The sequence below is a fragment of the Eurytemora carolleeae genome, unplaced genomic scaffold, assembly GCF_000591075.1.
Source record: "Eurytemora carolleeae unplaced genomic scaffold, Eaff_2.0 scaffold759, whole genome shotgun sequence".
In the NCBI taxonomy this organism is placed as follows: domain Eukaryota; kingdom Metazoa; phylum Arthropoda; class Copepoda; order Calanoida; family Temoridae; genus Eurytemora; species Eurytemora carolleeae.
In genome coordinates, this window is record NW_019396646.1 from 141,480 (window position 1) to 168,761 (window position 27,282).

The 27,282-nt window shown below is 32.3% G+C and overlaps 4 protein-coding genes and 1 long non-coding RNA gene across 5 annotated transcripts; 3 read left to right on the forward strand and 2 right to left on the reverse strand.

Moving 5' to 3' along the window:
- Window positions 1-952: 952 nt before the first annotated feature.
- Window positions 953-11,300, reverse strand: LOC111706849 (1-acylglycerol-3-phosphate O-acyltransferase ABHD5). Its single transcript, XM_023479778.1, has 12 exons — window positions 11,220-11,300; window positions 10,931-10,982; window positions 9,893-9,969; window positions 9,531-9,650; window positions 8,654-8,756; window positions 8,059-8,154; window positions 7,720-7,831; window positions 7,365-7,438; window positions 7,080-7,238; window positions 6,108-6,175; window positions 2,747-2,811; window positions 953-2,027 (listed from the first exon to the last, which is right to left on the reverse strand). The coding sequence occupies exons 1-12, from the start codon at window positions 11,257-11,259 to the stop codon at window positions 1,908-1,910; spliced, it is 1,086 nt and encodes a 361-aa protein (XP_023335546.1). The 5' UTR covers window positions 11,260-11,300; the 3' UTR covers window positions 953-1,907.
- LOC111706853 (metallo-beta-lactamase domain-containing protein 1) lies at window positions 2,759-6,152 on the forward strand. The gene is made up of 6 exons (XM_023479781.1): window positions 2,759-3,121; window positions 3,441-3,534; window positions 4,741-4,821; window positions 5,123-5,257; window positions 5,581-5,658; window positions 5,723-6,152. Exons 1-6 carry the CDS (start codon window positions 3,017-3,019, stop codon window positions 5,827-5,829), a joined length of 600 nt encoding a protein of 199 aa, XP_023335549.1. The 5' UTR covers window positions 2,759-3,016; the 3' UTR covers window positions 5,830-6,152.
- A 69-nt stretch (window positions 11,301-11,369) lies between the features above and the next one.
- On the reverse strand, window positions 11,370-18,616 carry LOC111706851 (adenosine deaminase; the record flags this gene model as incomplete). Its single annotated transcript, XM_023479779.1, is given in 13 exon segments — window positions 11,370-11,731; window positions 12,228-12,277; window positions 13,130-13,202; window positions 13,761-13,846; window positions 14,719-14,802; window positions 15,778-15,870; window positions 16,005-16,078; window positions 16,177-16,233; window positions 16,445-16,509; window positions 16,846-16,923; window positions 17,494-17,575; window positions 18,141-18,182; window positions 18,554-18,616. Coding segments are annotated over 13 exon segments (947 nt in total), but the record flags the coding sequence as incomplete, so codon positions are not given.
- Window positions 18,617-20,605: 1,989 nt separating this feature from the next.
- Window positions 20,606-23,221, forward strand: LOC111706845 (uncharacterized). Its single transcript, XR_002766327.1, has 2 exons — window positions 20,606-20,887; window positions 22,033-23,221. It is a non-coding gene; the product is annotated as an uncharacterized LOC111706845 (long non-coding RNA).
- A 997-nt stretch (window positions 23,222-24,218) lies between these two features.
- On the forward strand, window positions 24,219-27,269 carry LOC111706835 (uncharacterized). The gene is made up of 2 exons (XM_023479766.1): window positions 24,219-24,803; window positions 25,314-27,269. The coding sequence occupies exons 1-2, from the start codon at window positions 24,532-24,534 to the stop codon at window positions 26,095-26,097; spliced, it is 1,056 nt and encodes a 351-aa protein (XP_023335534.1). The 5' UTR covers window positions 24,219-24,531; the 3' UTR covers window positions 26,098-27,269.
- The last annotated feature ends 13 nt before the right edge of the window (window positions 27,270-27,282 follow it).

A 27,282-nucleotide genomic window follows, 5' to 3' on the forward strand; every position in this document is an offset into this window, starting at 1 on the left:
TTTTTATATCTTAAACGCTTTGCCATTTAGTTCAAGCAGATCTATGTAGCAGTCATAAGGAGGAAAATTAACTGAATTTTTCTCTTTCCCAGACAAAAAAAAACACTGATATCTTGTTTTAACTAAGAAAAACTTTTTTGGATTAATATTTACAAAAGATTTCATTCTGGTAAGTATCACCTTTTTCCAGGTCCCAGCTTTATAGTTCATTTTCCATTCTCTGGTCTGAAAATTTATTTAATTAAAATATTGTAAATTTTTATATGTTTAACTAGATTTAAAAAAAAATTTGAATCACAAATTTTCATTTTTAATATTAGATTAGTTGTATTTATAACTATTAATATCAACTTAATCTAAATATAAATTATAAATTTTGACTACCTAAGATGTTCTTAAACAAAAAAATATTTAAGGTTTAATAATTATTGGAATTTATTAAATATTAGAATTTAGCATATTTTTAAACCATAATCCCCAAATAATCATACACAATTATTTTATCCCAGGATACGTGATACATGAGAGATTTTAACTTTCCAGAGTTTAAAATAAAATATATGAACATGAAAATGGTGATTAGAATCCTTCAAGTAGATTTCTCATTTTCTTGTTACAATTTATTATCATACAAACTAAAAGTTCTTAACTTAAAAATATGCATTTTGTTTCAAAAAAATTCTAGCAATAAATAACAGAATTATCCAGTGGATTTTTCATTAAAAAGATTTCATTGCGAAGGATGAAAAAAAAACGTCTGACAATAATACAAACCAATATTATCTAGAGGGGAAGTTTTTTCATTTTTCATTTAAAAGTGGTCATTACACATTACAGAAGGATGGAAAAATATATTATTACACTGTAAATATAATTTCTCACTGGTGTACATAGTTAATCACATTTCTAGGGGTTATAATGCTTTTTGAATTCATCTTACCATCAAATAATACATATTATAATTTATATATTTTTCCAGAACTATTCTTCTTATTATGAAATGACAATTAATTCTACTAAAGTGGCTAATTTTTAAAAACATGGTCACGATTAACATTCGAAATGGTCTTTAAGAATTTGTTGCTTCAATAAGAGAACTTACTATAACTCAAAACAAGAGACAAATTTTAAAAATATCATGAATGGAAACAATTGCAATTAACCTCATCAAAATGAATTTTAGTGCTGTGATATGAATAATGTAATACCATAAAATGGATTAGCATTTGATCACTTCTTCTATTGAAAAATATGAAAAGTAGAAATAGCAATTGAAGTGGATAAAGGGTAAGAAGGTAATTTTGTTGATACGATCAATATGGATTTTGGATGGTTTGCAGATGATATTGTGATAACAGAAAATGGATATGGTAATTGATAAGAAAGAGGAATTTGGTAATTCAATTAATATAATATATATGAATTTTGAATAATTGCGAACTGATAAAATGATAAAAGATTGATATGGTAATTGATAAGTTATTTGGTAATTCTTATGATATTATCTATAGTTGGTTTGAAGATGACAAGATGATAACAGATAATGGATATGGTATTTAGATGATACATTAACTTTGTTGATACAATCTACATGGATTTTGGATATGTGCATATGATACGATTATATGCATAGTGAAAAATGTACAAACTGCACATATATTACAGTGATAATAGATAAGGGTTAAGTTAATTAATGTAGATGATACATTAATCATGTTGATACAATCTGTATGGATCTTGAATATGCGCACAGATGATACGATTATATGCATGGAGGATAATGGATACAATAATCCTGATCATGCAATGATTTTGTTGAAAAATATGTTACTTCTGTTTTTTTGATCACACTTCTTAAAATGCTTTTAAAGATTTTTAGAATTGTATAATGAAAAGACATATTGGAACTATTTTCTCTTCATAAGCGTATTTCTCAGGATTTGATTAAACTGCTCATGCTGATCAGCATATATATGATGACCAGCATTGGAGATGAGGTGTACTTCAACATTCTCAACACTAGACTCCTAAATAATAAGATAAGATAAGGGAATATTCTGAAAACTCTCCCTTTTTGGGATCCGGATCCGGTGGATCCGCAAGATTTTAGCTTCCTGGATCCGGATCTGGATCCAGGAACTGCAAAAAAACTTTTTTACTCCTAAAACCAAAATCTGAACTTTTGAAAAAACGAGAGATTTTAAAAATCTCATGATTCATAAAGTTTTGGGATAAAAATATGTAAAAAAAAATTTGAAAATTATTTTTTGTTAAAAAATTCAGTAAATCTTGAAGAAATCAGGATCTGGATCCATTTTTTTCCAGTGCGGATATAGGATCTGGATCCGGATTCGCATCAAAATTAAATGGATCCTAAGCACTGGAGAGCCCTATCCGCTTTAAGGGGCTAGCACTTTTTAGCTTTGACACCCCTTTGCTCCCACCACACTACTGTAGAAGGATGCTCTGGGGCAGAATTACTGAGCAATTCTGATTCGCAAAATAGTTTCATTTATCACACATTCTAGGACAAATGAAATGGCAATAAGTTAAATTCTTAGTCTGTGTGGTTAAACTATACTAGTCACTATACTAGTCCCAGATAGCCTACATTGCCAGTTAAAATATATGCAAGAAATTAGGATCAAAGATGTGAAACTTCAGAAGAAAGGATTATTAAACAAAATTGATTTAAATTTGCAAATTACAATGTTCAAAAGAGTATTTAAAACCTTTAATGTCAAACCTGAAACTCTTCTTGAGGAATAGAAGTAATCCAGGAGTTTGCCCCAAACATCACCGTTAATGGAACTAGAAAAATTAGATAAAAAATATAAGATCCAAGAAAGGTCCCACCCACATGCAGAACCCTAAGACCGACCTTAGGTGACTGTGGAAACCCAAGGCCCTGGCCTTCAGTGGGCAGTGCATCACAAAGCAAAAATTAAGGTGCAAGCTAGGACAAAAATTGTAAATCCTGATGTAATGAATGATTATCTAGATTATTTCAGATAGAATGTACGAAGTACATGTTTTGGCTGAGGGATATTCCAAGCTAAGAGAGGATGGTATTATGACAGCTAATGGATCTTGTTCATTAGTTACAGGAGGAAAATTCAAGGTAGAGCTGTTGCGTAACAAATTATCAAGCACATAGACTAATAGATATGAGTTCATTTTTCTAAATTTTTTTTTTTTTAATTTTGTCCAAAAATACCAAACATCAAGTAGCTGGTATAGGACCTTACATAGTCTTAGAAACAGCCGTCAGGATTAAAATACTTCTCCTAGGGTTTTAAGGTGTTAAATCACCAATTAGTTAGGATATCAGAATTTGCAAAATTTTAAGTTTTCACTTTTTAGTCTTGAATTATGGAAATGAGAAAAAGTTTTAGAAGAAGCAATCAATTTAAATTCAAATTTGATCTATTTTCCATCAGGTTGTTGTTGACACAATGTCGCCTTGGGATAAGGAGAAGATTATTGAAGGTCTGAAACAGTTCAATATGTCACCAGAGGACATAACTCACTTAGGTAAATTTCTAAACTTTTTATTTCAAATAATATTTAAAAGAATCATTAATCCTTTTTTTTTCAACAGAAATTTTAATTTGCTTCTTCAAATCACAGTTGATTACTGCTTGCACCAGGAAGAGGATCTCTCATAGTGTCTCATAACCAGTGCTGCGTTGAGTTGCTCATAACATATCATACAGGGAAGTAGTGAGTGAAAGATAGGAGTTAAATAAAAAAGGACATCCATCCTCAGCTTGTCTCAGCTGAAAACCCTGTTGGGTATGTAAGCCATGTTCAATGATCCTGATTTTTTATTGGCGGGATGTGTTGACTGGTCTACTGTGGAAGATTTCACCTGATGGGGCTTTAAGGCTTACAACTCCCCATTTTGCATTAGCGGTTCAGCTATGGGTTCCTTAATTTTGCTTAGTCAGAAAGACTTTAACAATGAGGTAAACAGGGAGCAATCCCTCATACCCTTCCTTCTCCAAACCTTCTTATCTCTCTCCTACATGCTCCGTAACTCAATGTTACAAGAACTATTTGGAGAGGCCTCAAAACGTAGAAACAATAAACAAGAAAAAAGAAAATTGAACAGGAAAAATTGTAAGGGAAATCTCTAATGTTGACCTATACACTATCAATTTTTCTAATGACGAAAGGAGACAACATTAGAGAAGTGGCTAGGAGATGTTCCAACCCCCTCTATTCATTTTATCCTAAGTAAAATGTTTAAGAAAGTGAGGTGCTCAGTCATATAACATATGTGCAAACAATACAGAGTTCAGAGGAAAGGAAAGCAAATCAGCCCAACTCAAATTATGTTGCAAATCATCCAATCATCTTGTGCAAAATGAGAAAGGCACCTTAACTTACATGTAATTCCAAAACTGGCAGTTTTGGCAAAATGCGAGGATGTCTAAAATTTTTTTTTTCAAAATTAGCCTAAATATGATTGATGTACGGACAAGAAGAAAAGGTAGAACAAGGAATATAAAAATGTCAAAATATTTGCATCTGCAGTCATATAAATATTTAAAGAATATTGTTAAAAATTCAAAATTTAAAAATAAATATGTAAAAAAACTTCTTCAAATCAAAAATAAAACAAACAGTGAAGATTTTTCAGAAAATAAATAAAGGTTAAGTTTAATAATCTTGAACTGTTACTATTGAATAATGTTTTGCTAAAAACTTTTCTATGAAATATGTTTTTTTTTTAAGTTTGTACTCATGGGCACCCTGATCATGTTGGGAACAATAATCTATTCACAGCTGCAGTTCAGCATATTGTAGGATTCTCAGGTAGAAAAATAATTTTGTTAATTTGTATATAAAGATGATTTATGTAATGTCAAGTTACCCTGTAGTTACATCCTTAATTAAACCTTCATTTAAACATCAATAAGGAGGATGATGTTCATTTTCTATTTTGCAAAAAGATAAAATTTGATTATTTCCTTTCTCTTCTCTTCTGCATAAACCCAAAAGGCATGTTTAATGAGATCAAATGAGAGTTCTCATATTGCAGAACATTAAAAGGAGGGTCACATGAAATAACAATTCAATCCCTTACAGTTCAGATATCCTCGATTATCTTTTTAAGTTCACAAGAAGGATGAGTACTTCATACATCCTTTCGAATGTGGAGAACCTCTGGAACTAGATGGAGAGGATCTAGTGGTAATTCCTACACCTGGCCATACTAATGATAGCGTCAGTCTCAAAGTTCTAACAAAAGGTAGACATTTCATGCTGGAAGGTGGGGGTTGGGGGGAGGGGAAAGTCTTACAAAAAAAAACCCCTTTTTTAGGGGAAATATTTGTTTTATCAATTTGCAAGCTTTTTCATATTTGAATAGATTTTCCCTAAAAGTTTAGCAATAAAAACCTCCTGATAGCAATAATGATGATTTAACCAGTCGACGTACAAAACAGGATATCAAGCTGCCCTTAAAAATGATTCTCAAGAGGGGGGGGGGGGGAGAAAAGGGAAAATATGAGCCTCTGTTACAGAGGAAGTTAAGAAATAATTTGGTCGGTAACACTTGAAAATACTTTACAGATGGTGTTGTGGTTATAGCTGGAGATCTGTTTGAGAAACAAGAGGATCTGACAGATGATAAAATTTGGAAAGATGCAGGTCAATATTTCTATAAATTTTTTAATTTTTAATCATGAGATTTATTTAAAATTGACGATTTTAGGTTCGGAAAATGAGGCGGCCCAGAAAATGAACAGAGAGAAAATCCTATCTATTGCTGACTTCATAGTTCCTGGTCATGGGCCAAAGTTCCAAGTCAAAAAATTATAAGAAAGTGTTTTTATTTAAAAATAATTTCTCACACTTCAATTTTCTTGACAATTTTGAGATTGCTTAGCATCCAATTGTTATTTTATCTGCTACAACTTTTATTTGAGAAATTTTTAAGACCTAAAATAAATAGTTTTTTTAAACATAAACTTTGCTAGAGGTCCTAAAAACATCTTGGCGTTCTTGTTGTGCATTGAATCCAAAAACATCAACACAAAATACAAATTATAGAGATTGTAAAAAAACCTTTTAAGCAGTTTATAAAAACATGTATGTACCTTTGTGATCTCGGTCCTTGAGTCTAGGTAGCATTGGACTTCGGGCCCAAGCCATTTCCTTCATCATACTAGAAATTATATTTAAATAAATAAAGAGATATATCATTTTTGTTTGTTATATTTAAGAATAAATATGTAACTTTCCTTATCCTTTCCTTTCCTTTTCAATTTGTATTTTTATATTTTTTAGAATCGGGGGAAATATTTCCACAACCTCTACTTTAAAAGGTTTTTAAATATTTTCTCCTGAAAAACTCAATTTTGTGTGTTTTTGTTATATTTCATAAATAAATAATTGTTTACTTTACTTTTACTTTCACTTTTTAATTAATTGCAGTATTTCTTGAGGTATTATTGAATTCTACTGAAATACACATACTCAAACTGTCTTAAATCAAATCAAATCATTAATGTGGGGGATTACTTTTTTCGCCAATTGCAGTTCCAACATTTACATTTTTTGTTCTTCAAAAATTGTGTTCCTCTAAAAACGTTTTCTTTCTAATTTAAGCCTCTCATTTCACACAAGACTGGGATCGCTGTGAGAATAATCCTTCATAATGAATGATAGTTAAATAGTAAGTTTTTAAAAATGACCAATGTTAACAATAGCTCTCATTGAACCAATAAATAGTTCACAATAACTATTTAAATTCACAACAAAATATTTGTAACCGAACACTTTCAAACATAGTGATGAAAAGACAAAAATTTGTTTTCTCAAAATTGTTTCCTCAACTAGAAAATGTGTACACTAAGTGATTATCTCTACGTGGTTTATACCACCACCTTTGGCTTGTTCTAACAATCTGGTATACACATTACCATGGCTTAGCAGTAAATCACTGAAAGGCATAGTGCATAACCATTCTTTGGGGTAAACGCTATATGACATAATAATAATAATAATAATAATAATTAATAATAATAATAATAATAATAATAAAAATAAGGAATATGAATTAACCCTGCCTGTGAAATGCAGACTCTCCACTGGGTTTGTGAGCATTACAATGGAAAAGATATTCTGAAACAACATGTAACTTCTCTTCCTCAATCAATCCTTTGTACTTATTCATTAAATCAGGTCTGATCCGTTTAACAAGTCCGGGGCCTGCTGGGCCAGAGATCCTGAAAAAACCAAGGGTATTTTTTTGTTTAAATCTCCCCCCCCCCCCTTAATAAAATGATAATTTTGGGAATTTCGGAAAATTGAAATGCTGAAAAAATATCAAAAATCATGAATAATCAAAATACCTGAATCCTGCCAGTGGATTAAAATGCTTGACCACACTGAAGACTGCTCGGACCCAAATTGGAATATTATATCTCTAAAACACAAGTATTTTATTTCATTTCAGTTTTTCAGTTGTAATTTTAATTATTTCTAACAATGAGACTTATGGGGTAAATATTTTATGATTTATCCTCAATTTTTTTTTTTTTTTATGAACATACATATGTATGTACCCTTAGATATTTATTTTTATTTATAATGAAGAGCCTCATTTGATATCAAAGTTGGACAAAAACGAATAACCCAACCCGCCAGGCACCCCAAAGGATAATGAGATGTGACCTAAAGAAGCACAGCAAGCTCTAACAACCTTACTTGTACTATATCTGTTGGTCGTTCCTTCATCCCCCAGGGATCTGCCAATATTGCCTTCTCCAGGTTCTCTGGATGGGTCAGAGCATAGCTTGCAGTCAAATAGCCACCAAAGCTGAGAATGAATAAAATTCATAATTTATTCATTGTTAAGAGTTGGTTTATTACTTCAGAACTAGTAAATACAACTGAACAACTTCTAAAAGCTACCAGGAGCATTTATAGAAATATATTTGTTGCAACATTGCAAATTACTAAGCACTTAGCAGCATTTCTGAAGTAAAAGTAAGAACACTAAGACACATTTATTAAATTTATTTATCTCCCACTGTTTAAGCTTACCTGTGCCCTAATAGATTTATTTTGCCCAGGTTAAGATTCTGTCTCCATGCCTCTATACAAGTTATATACTGTTTTTCTGCTTCAACAGGGTCCGAACTAAAAATCAGTCAATTGGCATAATTTTGTTACGACTGCACAATGCACGACCCCCCTGGTGTTTTCTTGTTTAACTCATTTTTCTCATTTATCTTATAAAAGTTTTTAACAAATTTAATAAATTTTTTAGAAAGAAGTATCAAAAATAGCTAAACACAGTTGCCCGATGAAGCTTGAAACCCAATATTTAAAATTAATTTATTTGTAAATTTGAAACCCTGATAAGCATTAAGCAGGGGCGGATACAGGAATTTACTAGTGGTGAGCAAACTTGGAATTTTCTCCCTGTTTTCCATATCTCCCAAAATACTTTATCTGATCAGTAATATGGGCGATACTATCGTTTTTCTAGCTTGAAGTATTTTTAATTCTAATAATTACCCCAGTATATTTCTGCATTAGAAATGCGCAACTCACTTTTGAAACCTTAATTGAAAATAATCAGTTTTCAAAAAGAGATACATGTGATCAATGTAATTGTAAATAAGCAGATTTTAACCTGAAATCTGGTCTTGCACTTCGTCCAAACCCCGGCAGGTCAATTGCATAAACATCAGTATCCTCACATAGATTGTCAATGTTCATGGCAAACATTGCTAAACCTTAACATAAAATTGTTATTATCATTATTTTTATTATTATTATTATTATTATTTAAGGACAATCCAGCATTCAATGAAATTCTATCTGCTGAAACATTGTCAACAAGCTTTTAAACAAATAAACCAATAAACATGGCAAAGTTAAAAAAAAAAAATGTCTAATAAACAATAAACAAGTCTTTCGTCTAACTTTAACAAATAAATGTCTTATTAAATATACACAATAAACATGGCTAACTTTAAACAAATGTGTAATAAGCATTAAACAAAACTCCTAAATTTAAACAAATAAATGTGTATTAAACAGTAAACAAAACGCCTAAATTTAAGCAAATAAATGTGTAATAAACAGTAAAAATTTCTACATTTAAGCAATAAATGTCTAATATACAATAAACATGACTTTATACTTTTTGAACAAATATATGTCTAATGAACAATAAACACATTACTTTAAGCAAAAAAAAGTCTAATAAACAATAAGCATTGCTAACTTTAAAAAAAATGTTTGATTACCAAAAAAGACGGCAAACTTAAAGCAAACAAATGTCTAGTTAGCTAAAAACATGGCAAATTTTTGTCAAATTACTGTCTTCTACAGCAAAAAACTTCCATAGATTCATCTAGACACAGCGCACTGCACATCATATCAAATCATATTTTACAAAGATTGCTTGAGGCATCCTTATTTTGAGTTAGAGTTTCAATTCTTTTCCAATTTATGACAAACATACAAATCAAAATGTGATGATTTGCAATTATAATTATATTTACCTGCTCCCATACCATGCATCATAACCAAGGGTTCCTTCTTATTGTTGCTTTTTCCCTTAAACTTCCTAGTCCAGATATTACAATCATGACCGTTTACTGTCCCAACATACACATAGAAACCTGCAGTTAATATACATTTCATAATAAAACTGACACTGACACTGACACTGACACTGACACTGACACTGATACTGACACTGACATTGACACTGACGATTGAATATTTCGCTTATTATTTTGTATTAAAATATCTCTTTGTCGTATCTATGATAACGATTATCAGAAGAAAACTAATTATGTTCTCACAAACCAAAAAATAACAATGAAAATGACAAAAATAATAATGATAATCATGTTCTCACCCTCTGATGGTGTTTGAATGTAATTGACAAGGTTCTCCTCAGCCTCCTTCAACTGTGTAGGACTGGATGGAACCCATCTACGGATTAGATGGACTGTTAAGAGTAATTTCAAATAAACCTTCATGCAAAACTTTACAACCTTACCCTTGAAACCATTATCTGATAAAAAATTTAGAATCGTCTTTTTTTAGGTATTTTATTTTGATAATTTCTAATGTTTTCTTGCTGTAGAAATGCGCAGTTTACTTTTTGAGAATGGGAACGACAACTGAAAATAATTAGTTTTCAAATTATTAACGTTTAATTATTAATTGATAGACAAAGCTTTAAAGGGTACCATTGAGAATCAGTCAGTGCCAAGTAGATTATCAAGTACAATAGATGGCAACTTAGAATTTGTTACACTCTCGGTACAGCTTTATTCTTACGTCGACACAAGAGTCAACAGTTTTATGTGTCCGAAAATTTTTTTTAATAAAAGTGATAATAAAGTGCGTTTCTTACGCTGAAATAAGTGCAATTTTGAGTTCTTTATTTTCTGATTTTTCGCTTTTTGATTTTATCGTGGAAAACAAGTCCACTAATGGGAGAAAATGTTTCTTGTCATATTTGACACTTGTGACATCATATATGATAGGTTCATTTCTCTGTTGCCACCTATTGTACTTGATAATCTATTTGGACAGTGCAATCTTTGCATGGAGGGTCACTAGAAATTACACACATGGAATTTGAATCATAATTTTGAAGCTCTTTAAAAGAAACTAAATAATTTTTCTTTACCACTATTTTTCAAACTTTTGTCCATTAGAACTGGCAGAATTCATAGTCTCAATCAATCAATCGATCAGACTTTTAGAGAGGCCCTATGACTACATCGCACAACAGGTTGCAACGATAAAGGGATTAGATACTTAGTATTTGAGTTTTTTTCTGATTAAACTGAAAGTCAAATCAAATCAAATCAAGAAGCCAGGGATTTCCAATAGCTGCCTGATCTGATTATTTCTAATATTTCCTGAAACAATATAACTTTACCTGAGATATGGAAACCAAGAGTTAAACCAATTCTGTTTTGGCTCCAACACATCTTAACAAAATTATTTCAATAAAAGAAATTGAAATTAAATTTCTAACCTTATAAATTTAGAGACAAAACCTTATACAGCAATACAATATTGGCATAAATTATAATAGGCAAATTCTTACTAACAATGAATTTAGACGCCCATAGGAAACAAAACTTTTTACAATGTGTGTCACCAAACAGTTTTAAATTCCATTCATGGTTTTGCTAATTGTAAGGGCTTTTTTTTGAAATATTTCCCTGGTCGGATGAAATCTGTTTCAGGAGTCTGAGTTTTCATTTTATCTGAAAACACGAGTTTAAAAAATGAGCTTAAAACACAAGTTTAAAACACGAGTTTAAAACACGAGTTTAAAACACGAGTTTAAAACACGAGTTTAAAACACGAGTTTAAAACATTAGTTTAAAACATGAGTTTAGAACTATTTGCAAGATTTAAGATTTAAGGCTTTGGCAAAGTTAAGTTAAAGTAAAGTTAAACATGTACAATGTACATTGTACACAATGTCACACCGGATGATACTAGAGAACTTCTGAGCAAGCAGTCAAAAATAATTTACAGACAAAATAATCATAATTTTCAAATAAATATCATAGATTTAAAAATAAAATAAAAAAGAGAAATGCCCGAATGAAAACCACGCGGCATTATCTAGTCCATGTCTAAATGGTAAACATTGTAGAGTTTCTTGAGAATCACTTTCTTCTCGTCAGCTGGAAGAAAAGATGATTTAACGGCGTTCACATTTCCTCTAAAAAGTCATCATTATCAGAAATTTGATAAATATCAGTGATATTTTCCCCCCTGCAAAGAGGACATCTGTGGAAAAGAGTAACTTTCTTGTTGTAAATTTAAACTTAGTAATATCTGACGGACCAATCACTCAAAACAACCAAGCCTGGTTAGGTGGGTCCAAACTGCATAGTGAATTGTGATAACTTATTTGTAATATCTCATGCTTTGTAGTTGAATAAAAATATGAATGAATGAATGAATAAATCTTTTATTTTAATTTTGGAATCTTTAAGAAGAAAAGACAAATACGACTCTAATCCGCAAGCTTTTGGCTATTTTTTGCTTCTTTGCCCAAGTTTTATAATATAATGGTAAATTAAATGATTTAAAGTTGGGATTTAACTTTACTTCAAATTACGATTAAGGAATACATTTCTAAATAGATCGTCCATAATGTCCAAACTCTTTTACATTCCGATGATAATAACATTGATAATAATGATAATATTTTCCTGACAATGTGAGTCTCATTTAATCCCCAGGATCGGACCAATTCATACTCCTAAAAAGTTGTCTTATATATTTTTTTGTCATAGAAAAACAAACTTGATTCAGCTGGTTTCTTGATTAATAAGTTTGCCGTTTAGAAGTTTGTGTTATTATTGATTAATTGTTTTTGTTGATTACTATATTCATACATTTGGTTGGAAGTTCGATAGGTATGTTGATTGATTGGTTGATAAATGTTTGGTTGGTTGGTCATGTTTTTATAGTTTGATTATAAAGGATGAGTACTAAGTAGTTGGTTGATTGTATCGGAGTAATATTTGGATATGGATTTATGGATTTATTATCAGTTATTCATTTGCTGGTTGATATATTGAAAAATTTATTCATCCTTTGATTTATTTATTAATAGGTGTTTAATTAGGTGTTCCTTAATTGATTGATTCATTGTTCAATCAATTGATTGATTGATTGATTGATTGATTTTAAAAATTAATCATTTGGTTACTGAGTTAATTGGTAAATTTGACTGATTAATTAGATTTATTGATTAATTGATGCATATATTAATCGATTGTTCAATTAATTGATTGATAAATTAACAAATTAATTAGGTGGTTACTTGGTTGCTTGGTTAATTTTACTGATTTATTAGATTAATTGATTAATTGATTTATTGATTGATTGATCGATTTTTAAATTAATTAATTGATTAATTAAAAAATTAATTATGTTACGACAAGGTTTCTGGGTAATTTGATTTATTAATTAATAGATAGATAGCTTTGAATAATTTGGGTGAATGACTGATTGATTGATTGATTGATGATTGATTTATTGTGTTTTGATTGACTTACTGATTAATTGATTTAATTCATTATTAATTGTTTGATTGATATAAGCTGACCTGCTCCAACCATGTTCCGGTGACCATGGGATCATCCGAGTTTATACTGAAGTTTGCTCCGTCCTCAGCAAACCTGATTCAAGGCAAACAATTACAAAAAAATTAATAAATTGTTTTGGTTTCGCTTAGATACCATTTTTGGTAATAGAAAAGCGATTCTGTAACTGGACTTTTATTACAATTTATCACAATTTCTAACTTGTTCATCATGACTCTTCTGGAACATGTTTAAGAATTTAGACTCCTTTATATAGTTTGGCAAACTGTTCCAATGGGGTTATCACTTTGACAGAAAAAGAGCTTTTTCTTATGTCAGAATTGAACTGCTTAGGGAATAGGGATGTAAAGTTTTAAGTGACCATTCATTTATAGAGTAGCATGTCTGATCAACAATATGGGAAAAAGCCTTCTTTATCTCTTGAGAACTGAATTATTCGTGGGTTCTTTAAAAACTGATAAGCGTGTATGTGCTACAGAGACAATAAAGGAAGTTGTCAGAATTCAAAACGTTTTAAAATAGAATAACAACTTTCTCATCTTCATTCAGAAAAGGTCTGAAGGGTACCCTTGTAAATCAATTTAGTCAATTGAAATTGCGTCTACAGTCACTTTAAATAACTTGTTTTCTAACCTGACAGTAGCGTGGTAGAAAATATCGGTGGGCTGAGCTCCTGTGAGAATGCTTGAAGTGGGACAAGTCTCGAAATGAACACGATCCTGCAACAAAACTGTGTTTTTAAGCATTGGCATCTAACCTTCTAAACATCTTTAATGAACTTTCAAAAAATCAAGTCAAGCCAAAAATAATTCAATTATTACCTCGGAAACTTTAAGAAAAAAAATCATTAATCCTTAATGGTAAAGCTTAGTCAGTGTTTTTGGCAAAAACTCGATTCCTTAGTGAGATAAAATTTCTAAGATTGAATAATTAATTAATAATTAACTGTTTAATTTCCCCGTTTAAGCGAATAAATTTTTTTTTTAAAGAATAATTGTGCAAATAGAACAAATCATAAATTACTTAAGACTAGTGATATTCTCTGGGAGGGACAACATCTGCTATTGAAAATAATATTTTGATGTTGAAACCAGATATACTATAACCAGTATATACTATATATTGACACTATTTAGGAAACACTTGAAATAAAAGGAATAAATAAAAAAATTCCTAACAATACCTGGAATATTTGTCGAAGGATAATAATTGGAAGAGTATCAAGTCTAATCGGCAAGTCTTCTAAATCTTCTAAATCTTCTAAATCATCTAAATCTTCTAAATCTTCTAAATCTTCTAAATCATTTGAATCATCCAGATTCTGTAGGTTCCGTAGGGTCTCCAGATTTTCCAGATTATTTAGATCTTCAAAATAATCAATATCCTCCTTATCCTGATGTTTACCGGTCTCCAACTCCTGCAATGTTTCTTCTGTAGAACTATTGGCAAATATTTTGCTGAGTAGAGTTATCTCAGTACTAGTAGATTCCATTGCAACACTAATAAATTAATAAATAATTAATAATTAAGCATACAACTGGTGAATTTTTCTCATTCACGTTCATTAAATCTTTTTTTTTACAGTTTTTACCTTTAGGCATTTTTGATAGAGCGTTTGATCTTCAAGAACTCGGTAACCATGACCTATTCTCATAGCATGCAGAAGGTTCAAAGCCTAGAACAAAAAGTAAGGTTTTGCTAGAAAAACAATAACAATAGGAAAATTGTTTTAAGGTTGTATTCTAACTAAAATGAAGTTTAAAAAGGGCATTTCAGCAACAAAAAGGATAAGATTTTTTTAGCCAAATATTAAATATCATTAAACTATAAAAGTAATTTCATCTAAACCTCCATTTAAAAAGTGGCATTTCTGATTCCCACTGGTACCATTAACACTTTCATTTAAGGAAATCATCGTTGGTTTTCTTTATTAAAACGTGTGGAATTCTGACAATTTTTTCATTGTTTCTGAAGCATAATCCGCAATTAACTTTTGGAGAGGAACTGTAATAAAAATAATTCAATTTTGTCGGAGATCATGAACGTTATTTCGATCATCCTTGATCAGACTAAGGTTTAACCGGTAAAGTTGTGAATCAGGCATGCCCCTCTTTTAAATTGGGGTCACCTGAAATTACGTGAACAGTCCCTTTAATTACGTGAACAGTCCCTTTAAGAACGTCCAGATCCTGAAATTACGTGAACAGTCCCTTTTAAAACGTCCAGCTCCTGAAATTACGTAAAAAAGTCCCTTTAAGTTTAAGAACTTCCAGCTCCTGAAATTACATAAAAGTCCCTTTAAGAACGTCCAGATCCTGAAATTACGTGAACAGTCCCTTTAAGAGCTTCCAGGTCCTGAAAATACGTGAACAGTCCCTTTAAGAACGTCCAGATACTGAAATTACGTGAACAGTCCCTTTAAGAACGTCCATATCCTAAAGTTACGTGAAAAGTCCCTTTAAGAACGTCCAGCTCCTGAAATTACGTGAGCAGTCCCTTTAAGAACGTCCAGCTTCTGAAATTACGTAAAAAAGTCCCTTTAAGAACTTCCAGCTCCTGAAACTACATAAAAGTCCCTTTAAGAACGTCCAGCTCCTGAAATTACGTGAACTGTTCCTTTAAGAAGTCCAGCTCTTGAAAGTTTCTTTACCTGATCTACACATTTAGCTGGGCCAACCTCGCCAGCGTGAACTGTTCGCTTGATATTTAAGCGTCGGGCTTCGTCGTAAATGTTGATTACATTCTGAAATGGAATTTGGGTTCAGAAAGTGTCAGGTAAAAAAGATAAATTACAAATAATTAAAAAAAAATATTGCAGTTAGAAAATAAATAGCTGTCATAATAATTTATTCTTTGACTTTTAAAAATAAAAATTACCTCATCGAACATTTCTTGCAGTGCTGCGTTGTTGCAACCTGCTTCATCTCCAGCAATATCAAGTCCAACAACCCCTGCTCATTCTGTAAATCATCTTCATGATAACAATTGCACCAACCCATAATTATTTAGTAACTGATCGTCATAATAGTTTGAAGACAAATTTTCATTCCTTGATCTCTGTACTTGTTACACTGTCTGAGTATATCAGCATCAGCTGCCGGTAAACCTAGGATCAGGGATGTATTGTATGTTGTATATTTTTAAGAATAAATCTGTAAAATCTGGGAGAAATTATGTGGCATTGAATGGAAAGTTTTTTTTAACCTTTTTGATACTGTTTACCCAACATTTTATTTATTTTCCCCATAAAAAATATTGTCAAAAAGAGGGGGCGGGGAATGGGATAAATGATTTTTCCAGAAAAAATACACCCCTACCTCGGATACAGCAGAGGATGGTTCGAATACAGATCCCAAACTCAGCCTCACCTCGGCTAAAACCTCTACAAGAAATACCTGTCTTTTATTTCTTCACAAAACGGCTGAACCGATCAGGGGAAAAATTTTGTGGTAAGTCACATGACCCTAGGGATGATTTACAGCGGGCAGAATTAAAAATTGTCACAAAATAATATAAACTTTTTAAAAGTTTGAATATCAGCCATTACAAACCGATAATAAAGCTAAGGTCATTACCAGAAGGATGGGAGTTGCTCTGCACACCTAATGTGAATCCCGACGAAAGTGGAAACAAAAAACTTTATTAGACTAAATTTCACATTTAAATTGTAATTCCTTAAGAGTTTTAAATTGTCATAACAATCCTGGTATTCTATTACCTTAGAGTTGCCTCAAGAATATCATCCGCTGTTGGTTCTCCTTCCTTGGCAGGATTTACTAAAAGATGGGGACAAAACCTGGAAATAATTTCAAAAACAATAATAATAATTTCCTTGGCAGGATTTACTAAAAGATGGGGACAAAACCTGGAAATTATTTCAAAAATAATAATAATAATTTCCTTGGCAGGATTTACTAAAAGATGGGGACAAAACCTGGAAATAATTTCAAAAATAATAATAATAATTTCCTTGTCAGGATTTACTAAAAGATGGGGACAAAACCTGGAAATAATAACAAAAATAATAATAATAATTTCCTTGGCAGGATTTACTAAAAGATGGCGACAAAACCTGGAAATAATAACAAAAATAATAATAATAATAACACCAACACCAAAACTAACACCAAAACCAACACCAACACCAACACTAACACCAACAAAACAAATAACAATAAGAGTAACAATAAAAATTACAAAAACAAATAAAAAAAACAATAACAATAGCAATTACAAAAAACAAATAACAATAACAAAAACAATTACCATTACAAAAACAATAACAATCACAAAAAAAAACAATTACAAAAACAAAAACAAAAACAATTACAAAAACCGTAAAAATAACAATTACAAAAACAATAACCTTGCTTCTACATAGAGAATGCCATTGGAGGCAATATCTTCACAGAACTCCCAAGCTACCCTTTCCATTGCAACAATGTCTCCTAAACATACTTTCAGATCTTTAACAATTCTCCACATTTTATTTTTGACCAAACAAACAAGGATATATTTTCTGACAAATAGTTAAATCTTCTGTAAAATAAAATTTAATAGCGAACTATACTTTTTTCAGAAAAAAAATCTAAAATAACTATTTATGAAACTATTGTGTGCTTTATCATGCAGCAAGATGATTACTTTAAACTAAAGCACTGCTAAAATAAAATGGAATGAGTTTAGATGAATGATTAAGTCAACTATGGTTTTATAAGCTTTATAACTGTAAAGTAATTTTAACTGATGAAATGAGTAACAAGTGAGTGAAACAATGGTCTAATATGTAATTGTAAACTTGTAAACAATTTTACCCCTAAATTTTAAAATGTAAAAATATCAAATGTTTTTGTGGCATTTTTGAAGAACTATCAATTCTAAATTATATTTATATAAGAATTAAGAAGACTTTTTTGCAGTGGGCCGGGAGCGTAAAAAATGGTAAAAAGCGTCAAGTCTTAAGTTTAAGAGGGGAGGGGGGGGGGGGTGTATAAAATGTATGAGATAGCCTACCTGTGAGTGCCGGGGCGGTATGTCTAAACCCAGAGAGAAATCCTATATTCAAGGAGTTCAAAATATAATCATAAAAATAAATCTCGACTTCAAAGCAGAATTCAAACAAATACTTATTTCTCTTGAAACCTTCATCTGAACAGTAGTGTAGAAGATAATGCCATTTTTCAAGGTTTTAACAATCCCTGCATGTTTTCCTCAGCAGAAATGCGCAATTGACTTTTCTAGAGAAATAACAATTTAAGAAATCAGTTTTCAAAATTATGAAAATAATATCTAATTCATTCTTAATCAAGGGTATAACAACTTCATGTCATCAATTGAGCCTCAATTTTGTTTGCAACTATGTCCTGGGAATATTGTAAACATTTTTTTTTCGAGTTGTGTTAATAACATTATTTTAAACTCCATGCCTGCCAGGTCTGAAGGTTCAGACATTTGAACAGCCCACCTTAAATCCTCTATAGTGCCACGTCCTCAACCAAATGATTATTAATTAAATGAACAAAAACTAAACAAGTAAACAAGAAAACAAGAAAACAAGTAAACAAGTAAACAAGTAAACAAGTAAACAAGTAAACAAGTAAACAAGTAAACAAGTAAACAAGTAAACAAGTAAACAAGTAAAAGGTTCAGATTACAATAATAAAAATTCAAAATCTCTTAACAGTTTAATCATTAATGGAGATCAAGAAAGATATATACTGAACTTAAAATCAAACCAAAAACTAATAATTTCTATAATTAATCACATAAAAATACACACTAAATTTTAAACAATAGGCTAGAAGTCCTGGCGCTTATCCGCTTATCCCCGCCCCCCTCCCCATGGAACGCCCACCAATTTAAGACTATGTACTATGTAGTCCTCTGTATATTCTGTATACCACGCTTTGTAGTACTGAGTAGTCCCCTGAAGAGCGTTAAAAAGTCTAATATTAGTCCTCCTAATTCTCTATGTAAGATCTGATATCCGTCAACATATTCACCGTTGTTCTAATTTAACCCTACCAATACCCCCCCCCCTTCCTTGCCTCAGAGATAGTGAAATAAAGAAAAAAATATTCATGTTTATTATCAGAGCTGCAGCGCTCGGCCCAGCAAATCGTCTTAAAGTATCCTTATTCCAAAATAATAAAAACTAAATTTTAATACTTTGATGTCAAAAAAGAAATTAAATCGAGATAATGTACAAATCGGGGGAGAGCGGGGGGGGGGTCCTAAGATGTAAAGTACGAACCCACCAAATTAAAAAATGAGGGGAGAGGGGTCAAGGAGGGTCGATTAATTGTTCCTAGTAAAGACCCAAAATATTTTTTTTGATAGTGATTGAACTAAAGGAACACTTTACAGAGTAAGGAAAATATGAAGAGGGTTGGCAGATTTGGCACCTATTAGAAATTATAATTGGGACGCATACATGTGTATATTTTAATCAATTATGACCATACTCTTAATATTAAAATGTAACTTAATTTCAACAAATGAGTCAGCGTTAAAAGTTATAATTTTCACAAAATCACCAACAGACGTCGACATTAAGATATACTTAACGTCCCATGGGACCATGTTTGGTAAAATAACGATCCCCGCTCTGTGAAAAAATCGCGTATTTTATCCTTATTGACTGTAAAATTGTTAATTGGGTTACCAAGAATAATTTTGCCAAAAAAACCTCCCCTCGCTGTGCCCTGTGGATGTTTTGTAGGCAAAATTGGTCTTGGGAATCTTAACCCATAACTTATAAAACTTCCACTACTTAACTTAATCAATGCATGACGGAGAATGACGAAATGTGTTTGATTTACGTAAAATAAACAAATGTTCGTATATTTTGACCCTTACATGTGTACTTTGTAAAGACCGAACTTAGCAGGGATATTAAACTATTTTTTATTTAAAAAATATTTCAGAAATTTAAAAATAACATTTAAAACTAATATTTTTTTTAAATTATGTAAAGAATATAATTTTTTTGTGCATGCTTGTCAGAGCTCATAGTGCCGCACACAAGAAAGGAGGTACTAGGCCTATCTTGAACCCGGTTCGTTAGACTCATAGAAAAAGATATGTTTATAACTAACTTTTCTCTGGTTTATAACCCCTTTTGGAAGAGAGCAGGTTTAGTTCGGAGTAGTATTGAGCACTCTCGAACCCACCTTTGTAGAATTAACGAATCAGAGACAAATTTAGTAAATCTTTCGCCATATCAAAGAAATCCAAACCAAGAGAGGTCATTTTTAATTCGACAGCCGTGAGCCGAAGGTTTGTCGGAAATGTAAATGATATTTATCTACACGGAATAAGTGAAATTTGAAAGCACGACACGTATACGTAAAGTTTTTCGAATTTTAAAACGGGATAAATCAGGGGGCGTATTAGCTACTAAAACAGCCAGGGTCCGTCCTAGTACACGATTTTTGGGATCTGTCCTAGAGAGCGATTTTTGGACCCCCCCAATACTATATTTTCTAATAAATGGTCCAATTTGTATGGGTCTGTCCTTAAAAATTATTTTTCAACATAAAATTAATGAAAATTTATTTTGTATTACTATTATTATTTTATGGTTGGACAAGGTTAAGACAAGTTCTGGGCCGAGCGCTGCAGCCATAGAACACATCTTAAGTACCGAGCGCAGTGATTAGGAGTGACAGGCTAGGGGGCCGGGCTGTGCGCCTAGGGGATGCATACCCCCTAGCTTGTCCTTGCTACTGCTCTCTGCCCTGAAATAGTCCTATCTGAAGGTAACCTAATACTGAAATAAAACTAACAATAAACGATCTCTGGGAAATTGCCAATATTCAGGCATATTCCTAGAGAACGATTTTTGGACCCCCCATGGATCTCAATTATAAGACATGTGGCCGCAGCGCTCGGCCCTCTAGCCTGTCCTAGCCGCAGTGTTCGGCCCAGAAAGTGTCTTAACTTAACCTAAACCGTCGCCGCAGCGCTCGGCCCCCTAGCCTGTCCTAGCCGCAGCGCTCTGTCCAATGTCCATAAAATGTCTTAATTCTAACCTAACCCTATATAATACAAAATAACTTAAAATTAAAGGTAATGTACAAAATTGATAGAAGGGGGGGCGGGGGGGGGGGTCCAAAAATCGTTTTCTAGGACAGACCCAATATTTAAAAAATCGTAAAAGTATTTTGTCTAGTTACTTTTCAAGACACATGTTAATTAACATTGGCGAAATTATAATTGGTAGAGCGAAGCTTGAAGAACGGAAGAATAAATTTAATGAAATCTTTTAAATTGAACTCTTTGCCTGAAGTGATCCTTTTGCAAATTTTCTGTCTAGAATCAGATTAAGAGTTGTATATGTGGCTTTTTATCTTTAACTTTATTTTATCATGAAATTTAGTAAAAATTATAATATTTTTTTGTTGGGATTTTAAATTGAACTTATTTCTATAAAGTATGTCAATTTCATGCATTAATTATTTGATAAGCTGATAACAATTTTAGATTTAGGCTTATCATTAATCTTTAATTTGAAGTTAAATATTTTAGAATTTAATTGTTTCTTACTATATAAGTTATACATGGGCATTGGGCAAAGCATGGAGCGACAAAATATCTTGTATTTTTGTACAGGGTGTCCCAAAAAACATGGGAATTCAGTGACGAATTCGATATCGTCTTTTCAAATAATTCTTTGATTTAGTATAGTGATACCACAGCGTATCCTGGTTTTCAAGTACCCCAGCAGAGATAGGGGAAGAACATCAATTATGAAGGTACATAAGGCATGATTATTATATGGAAATTTTTAATTCGTGATACCTAATTTAAATCAAACCAATTGCTATGTTCCCAACCAAAAATGTTAATATAAGGTCTAGATTATAAATTCCCAGCCCAATATAACCTTTAAGTTTCACTTTAGGAGCAAAAAAAGAAAAGTAAATGGTCTGGACGAAAAATAGGTAAGGATATAACCATATTAACCATATTAACTTATAGCTCTTAAACACAAATCCCAACTCAACTCAATTATTAAATATTCTTAATCTCTGAAAGGTTCATAATGTAAACAGTATAAAAATGAGCGAAAAAAAGGAAAGAAAAAAAATTGAAAATTGTTCAGTAGTTACTAATGTAGTAGTTACTGGATCCGGATTTTGTTCTATCCGTCCGTTGGCTAGATAAACCGTTAATACACATAATTTTTGTTTGTCTAGTATTAAACTATATTTAAAGAACATTGGCAACGCCTGGTGCTTTAGTTTGTTATCTAAATATACAAGTATTCCAGAAAATCCTAAATCTACCAAATTATTATCTGTGTTTATTAGATTATTTTATGATTTGTTTGCTAGCGGTAAACACCAGCACAATCAATCAATAATATTAAAGGAGATTTTATGAAATCCTAAATAAAAAAAGGAAACTCTGAAAAGAACTGCGAATTAAAAATGTCCAAAGTAAGAAAAACCCTTACTTCGGATGGCGGTCTGGGGATCCCATGTTGGGGTTCTTTCATGATCTTTTTCTCATCTTACATCGAGAAAATTTATATGAAGCAAAAAGTTAATTTTCAATCATTTATTTTACGACTTAAGTAAGATAACTGTACCATTTTTGGTAATTGGTAAAGGGTGAAGAGGCTTGAAGTTTTTTTCCCTAATCTTAAAATGCCTTAAATTATTAGCAATATATATTGTTCCCTGGTACAGTGTTGTAAATGTAAGATAAGAAGTATATGATGAAAGAATTCTGTGGCCATTCAGTGCTGCGTCAGCCAGGGTATTTATTGTTCCGTAGTCAGTGCTTTGCTTGTCTAGATAATAATATTAGACAGTGCTATGCAGCCAATTTAGTAGACATTAGTCGGTGCTTATGTCAGTGTAAATAATAGACATTAGACAATGGTTTACGATCCAGAGTATTTAACAGACAGTAGTTAGTACTTAGCGTGTTTAATTAATAGACTTTACACCTTTACAAAGCAGGAATTTCAGTTCAGTAGACATTAGTGATAGACTTTATAGACATTAGATAAAATGCTACCTTTTAATACGAATTCATGTAGTGCAAAAAGTTGTAGTAAACCATTTTTAGAAAATTATTTCAGAGTTTCAGTCATAATTTAAAATGGCTGGTTCTAGAACCGGTTTTCTTCCCCTGTAGCCAACAAGATGGCGGCTAGTAGATCAGGTTCCATTGCGACCACTAAACTGATAGGTCTCGATGAACGTCTCTTTACTGGGGAAAAGTTTCTCAAATGGACAGACCAGGTAGTCAGTGCTCGTATAAATTTCAGAATTACATGATTTTCAATTAATTGGGGGCAAAATGAAAAATTGGATATGAAAAGTCAAGGTTTTTCATCCTTTTGATATTTTTTACTAATATTTTTCCCCCTTACGCGGGTTGGAATAGATTTTTAATAAAATACACACCGCCTTTACTTATTAATTGTAATATTTTGCTTAAAAAACTTTCGTTGAAGTATAAAGTGGCCCCCCATTTAAATAGTTGTCAAGCATGTGAGCTGGTTGGAAATTAAAATTGAAAAATTTCAATATTTGAATTTGTGTCGTTATTATCAGGATCCAAAAGTTCGTGAGCTGGTTTCTCTTGGCCCAGGCATCCAATTTATACTTATTGCCAAAATTCGTTGCAAAATAATTCTCGGGAATAGTTTGCAGATTTTCACTTGTCAAAACATAAAAGAAAAAATTAGGGAAAACTTTTTGGCGCGAACCAGTGTCGTTGGTGGATTTTTTATTTTATTTTTATTTTCTAAAAGTTACTTTTTTGTCTTTAAATTGTAAGATGCATAATAGATGCAATTAACAAGAAACACTAAGTTACTCCGATGAAAACTATGTCATAGGTTGCCTAAAATTTCTTTGCTAAATATCAATGCATGCACAGTAGAATATTCCCACAATGGTCGATAAAGGTTGCATTTATGGCGTATTATCTTGGCCACAATTCGGATACAATACTTGACCAGGTTTTACTGGCATTGTGAGATAGACATTATCCAGACTACCTTCAACTGGGGGGGGGTGGGAGGGGGCAGGTTTAAGAGGGAATTCACAACATCAAATGGGGGGAGGAGAATTATTTATTATGAGTATTTTATTAGTTGTTATTTTTTTTTCTTTATTGGAGATATTGCTTAAAACTAGAGATTTATCTGAAGTATTGCTAGAGAAACACCTCCAGTATTACTAGAGATACATCTCAAGTAGAACTAAAGACACATCTCAAGTAGAACCAGAGATACATCTCAAGTATTGGAGGTATTGCTCAAAACTAGAGATTTATCTCAAGTATTGCTAGAGAAACATCTCAAGTAGAACTAAAGACACATCTCAAGTAGAACCAGAGATACATCTCAAGTAGAACTAGAGATACATCACAAGTATATGATATGATGAGTCCAACCATGATGAAACGACTTAAGGAGATAGAAACAGAACAGGCCGTGCTGATTGAAAGTAGTGGTCTCCGTCCTACTCCAGCTAGGATGAATTCTATGAAATTAGACTCGTTAATGGAACCAATGGACGAGGACGAAGAGGACGGAGAAAACGGAGCTCAACGACGAGTAGTGCAGGACACGGAGGATGAGGATGATCTGTTTAATGGATTCAGTGAAGCTGAGGGGACAATACCACTTGATCACGGTGGGCAAGACCCAAGGTAATAAGGCTTAGAGGGTTACTCTTAGCATTTAACCAAAGATAGCTTAGAGGGGTACTCTTAGCATTTAATCAGGGATACCTTAAAGGGGTACTGTTAGCAATTAATCAAGGAGTGATTACTCCGAGCTTTTAATTGAGGATTAGTAGGATGTTTAATTCTCTTTTAATTTTAATCTAATTTTAATTTTAATATTAAATTATGGACATTTGCTTCACTAAGTTTTTTAAAAACTCTTTAATCCATGGATTGGGAGTGTCTCAAGTATCTTTTGTTAGTGTCTAAATTAATGTCATTATAATCGCTAATAGTTGGAAAATAACTGGACGGAACCTAATATTTTACTAATTCTTGATATTTAATGAATGTTTGGATTTAAAACATTAGAGATTAGATTTTAATTATTCAAGAGTTGATAATTACTATTGACGGCCTATGAATGGATGATTTTTGAGGGGCACGTGTAAATTAATGCCTATGTTAAAATTACTATTCATGCTTGTTTTGCAGGGGTCTTGAACAGTTGGAGGATGAAGTAAGAAGGTTGTCAGGACCTGACACAGATGACTCTGCAGTGAATAAGATTGCAGATATAGTGGCGAATAGGATACTGCCGGAAATCCAAAGGTCACCAGTTGAGTATGAAAAGCTTCTCCATGATCTGCAGAGACAGCTGGACGAACTAAAAGTAACTGCTAAAGGTTCTGCTGCAGGGGAGCTATGTACCAAAACCTTGGCTATGCTAGAAGCTATAAAGGTCTCTCAACAGAGTTTTCAAGTGTTTGTCAAGACACGGATTGAAACCTTGGAGGAGAAGTTGGATATCCTCCTATCTAAATCAGATTACAGGAACACTGACCGAGGAGGGAATCGAGAGAATAAGCAATGCTTTTACTGTCTTGCTGAGGGACACATGGCTAACAGATGTAAAATGCGAGTTTATTGTGAAGGTTGTGGAACCCAGGATCACCCGTATGACAGGTGTGAGCAGCGTGATCAGATATGCTCACAATGTCAAGTGGTAGGTCATGATGCAAATGTTCATGATACCGTAGATAGAAGCCTCCGGAAAAAGCTTTATGATAAACACCCTGAATCATTTGCTCATTTCTTTGAAGTTGTATCTCAAGGGCGGCATAAAGATAAGGATCTAAGAGGAAGACGGAACTCGGATCGAGACCCAGCTTCACGGAGCAGGAAGGATGACAGATCCAAACGTGTAGATATCCAGCTTCACAGTGTACGAGGAAAAGGGGTAATTAAAGGAAGAACCTATGGAAGAAGGTCCTACTAATTTAGTACGAATTCGGTCATATTTCCATCATACTTAATAATCTTATTCCTTTTACGTCTTAAATGAATGATCAAGTAGATTACTCATGTTTTATCCGAGATTTTAGTTCTGAAGATTTTATTTGTATGTTCCATTATATTTTCCTTGAATATATGAAGTCATGATATTTTAATAAATAACATCGTCATATTTTGATTGATTTTGGAGGTTTAAATGAGTTAATAATTTTATATTTAATGTTAACTGTGGAATATGAATAGCTTTAATGCGTTGAAGAAGAGTGATATAAGATGGGATGACTAAGCGAAGGTGTGATTGAGTGAGTGAGTCAGTTAATTTTTATTCTAGTAAATGAGTGAAGCTGAGCGGATGACTGAGTGAGGGTGGGATTGCTTGAGTTAGTGAGTTAATTTCTGTTAATGTGTGAGTGATGAATGGTTGAGTGAGAGTTAAAGTATTGCAAAGTCAGAGTCTGAGTTAATTTTTATTCTAGTAAGTGAGTGAAGCTGAGCGGTTTAAGAAGAAATGACTGGGTGAGGGTGGGATTGCTTGAGTTAGTGAGATAATTTCTGTTAATGTATGAGTGAGAGGTAAAGTATTGCAAAGTCTGAGACTGAGCGAGGGTGAGATTGATTGAGTGAGTGATTGAATTTACTTTTTGGTATGAGTGATGAAGGGTTGAGTGAGAGTTAAATTAAAGTAAAGTCTGAGTGTATTTTACTTCTGCAGTTCCTTAAAATTGATTGATTGAGTTATCGATTTAATTTTATTTTTGGTACAATATTACGTCTACTTCTGCAGTTCATTAAAATTGATTGATTGAGTTATCGATTAACTTAAGTTTTACGTCTACATATCCTAATAATATCACGCCTACAGTTCTTTAACTATTTTACTTTGGGGGAGTGTAATGCCGGAGTGTATGTGTGCGCGATTGATAAACTGTCGAAGAGAGGAGTGAGTGACTGAGTAAGTGCGTTATTAATGAGTTAGTAAGAATTGATGGAGATTCCATTTAATATTGGTTGAGTGATGGACCATTGAGAGTTTTCGTGATGGACGGATTGATTGATTGAGTGAGTGCAATGTTTCTCACTACGAGTTATGAGTGGGATTGTGCATTGATACTTATGCGATAATGTGGCTGAGAGGGGCGACAGTGTGGTTAGGGGGGGGGGAAGTAAC

Bases quoted from the DNA above. Each gene is read 5' to 3' on its own strand.
- LOC111706853 (XM_023479781.1), top strand. From the start codon at position 3,017: ATGTACGAAGTACATGTTTTGGCTGAGGGATATTCCAAGCTAAGAGAG. The intron at 3,535-4,740 runs GTAAATTTCTAA...TTTTTTTTTAAG, and splicing joins AGAGGACATAACTCACTTAG to TTTGTACTCATGGGCACCCT. The intron at 5,659-5,722 runs GTCAATATTTCT...TGACGATTTTAG, and splicing joins TAAAATTTGGAAAGATGCAG to GTTCGGAAAATGAGGCGGCC.
- LOC111706849 (XM_023479778.1), bottom strand. From the start codon at position 11,259: ATGAAAACTCAGACTCCTGAAACAGATTTCATCCGACCAG. The intron at 10,983-11,219 runs GGAAATATTTCA...AATTTTGTTAAG, and splicing joins AACAGATTTCATCCGACCAG to ATGTGTTGGAGCCAAAACAG. The intron at 6,176-7,079 runs GCAGGGTTAATT...TATAATTTCTAG, and splicing joins GGAGAGTCTGCATTTCACAG to TATGATGAAGGAAATGGCTT.
- LOC111706835 (XM_023479766.1), top strand. From the start codon at position 24,532: ATGATGAGTCCAACCATGATGAAACGACTTAAGGAGATAGAAACAGAA. The intron at 24,804-25,313 runs GTAATAAGGCTT...CTTGTTTTGCAG, and splicing joins CACGGTGGGCAAGACCCAAG to GGGTCTTGAACAGTTGGAGG.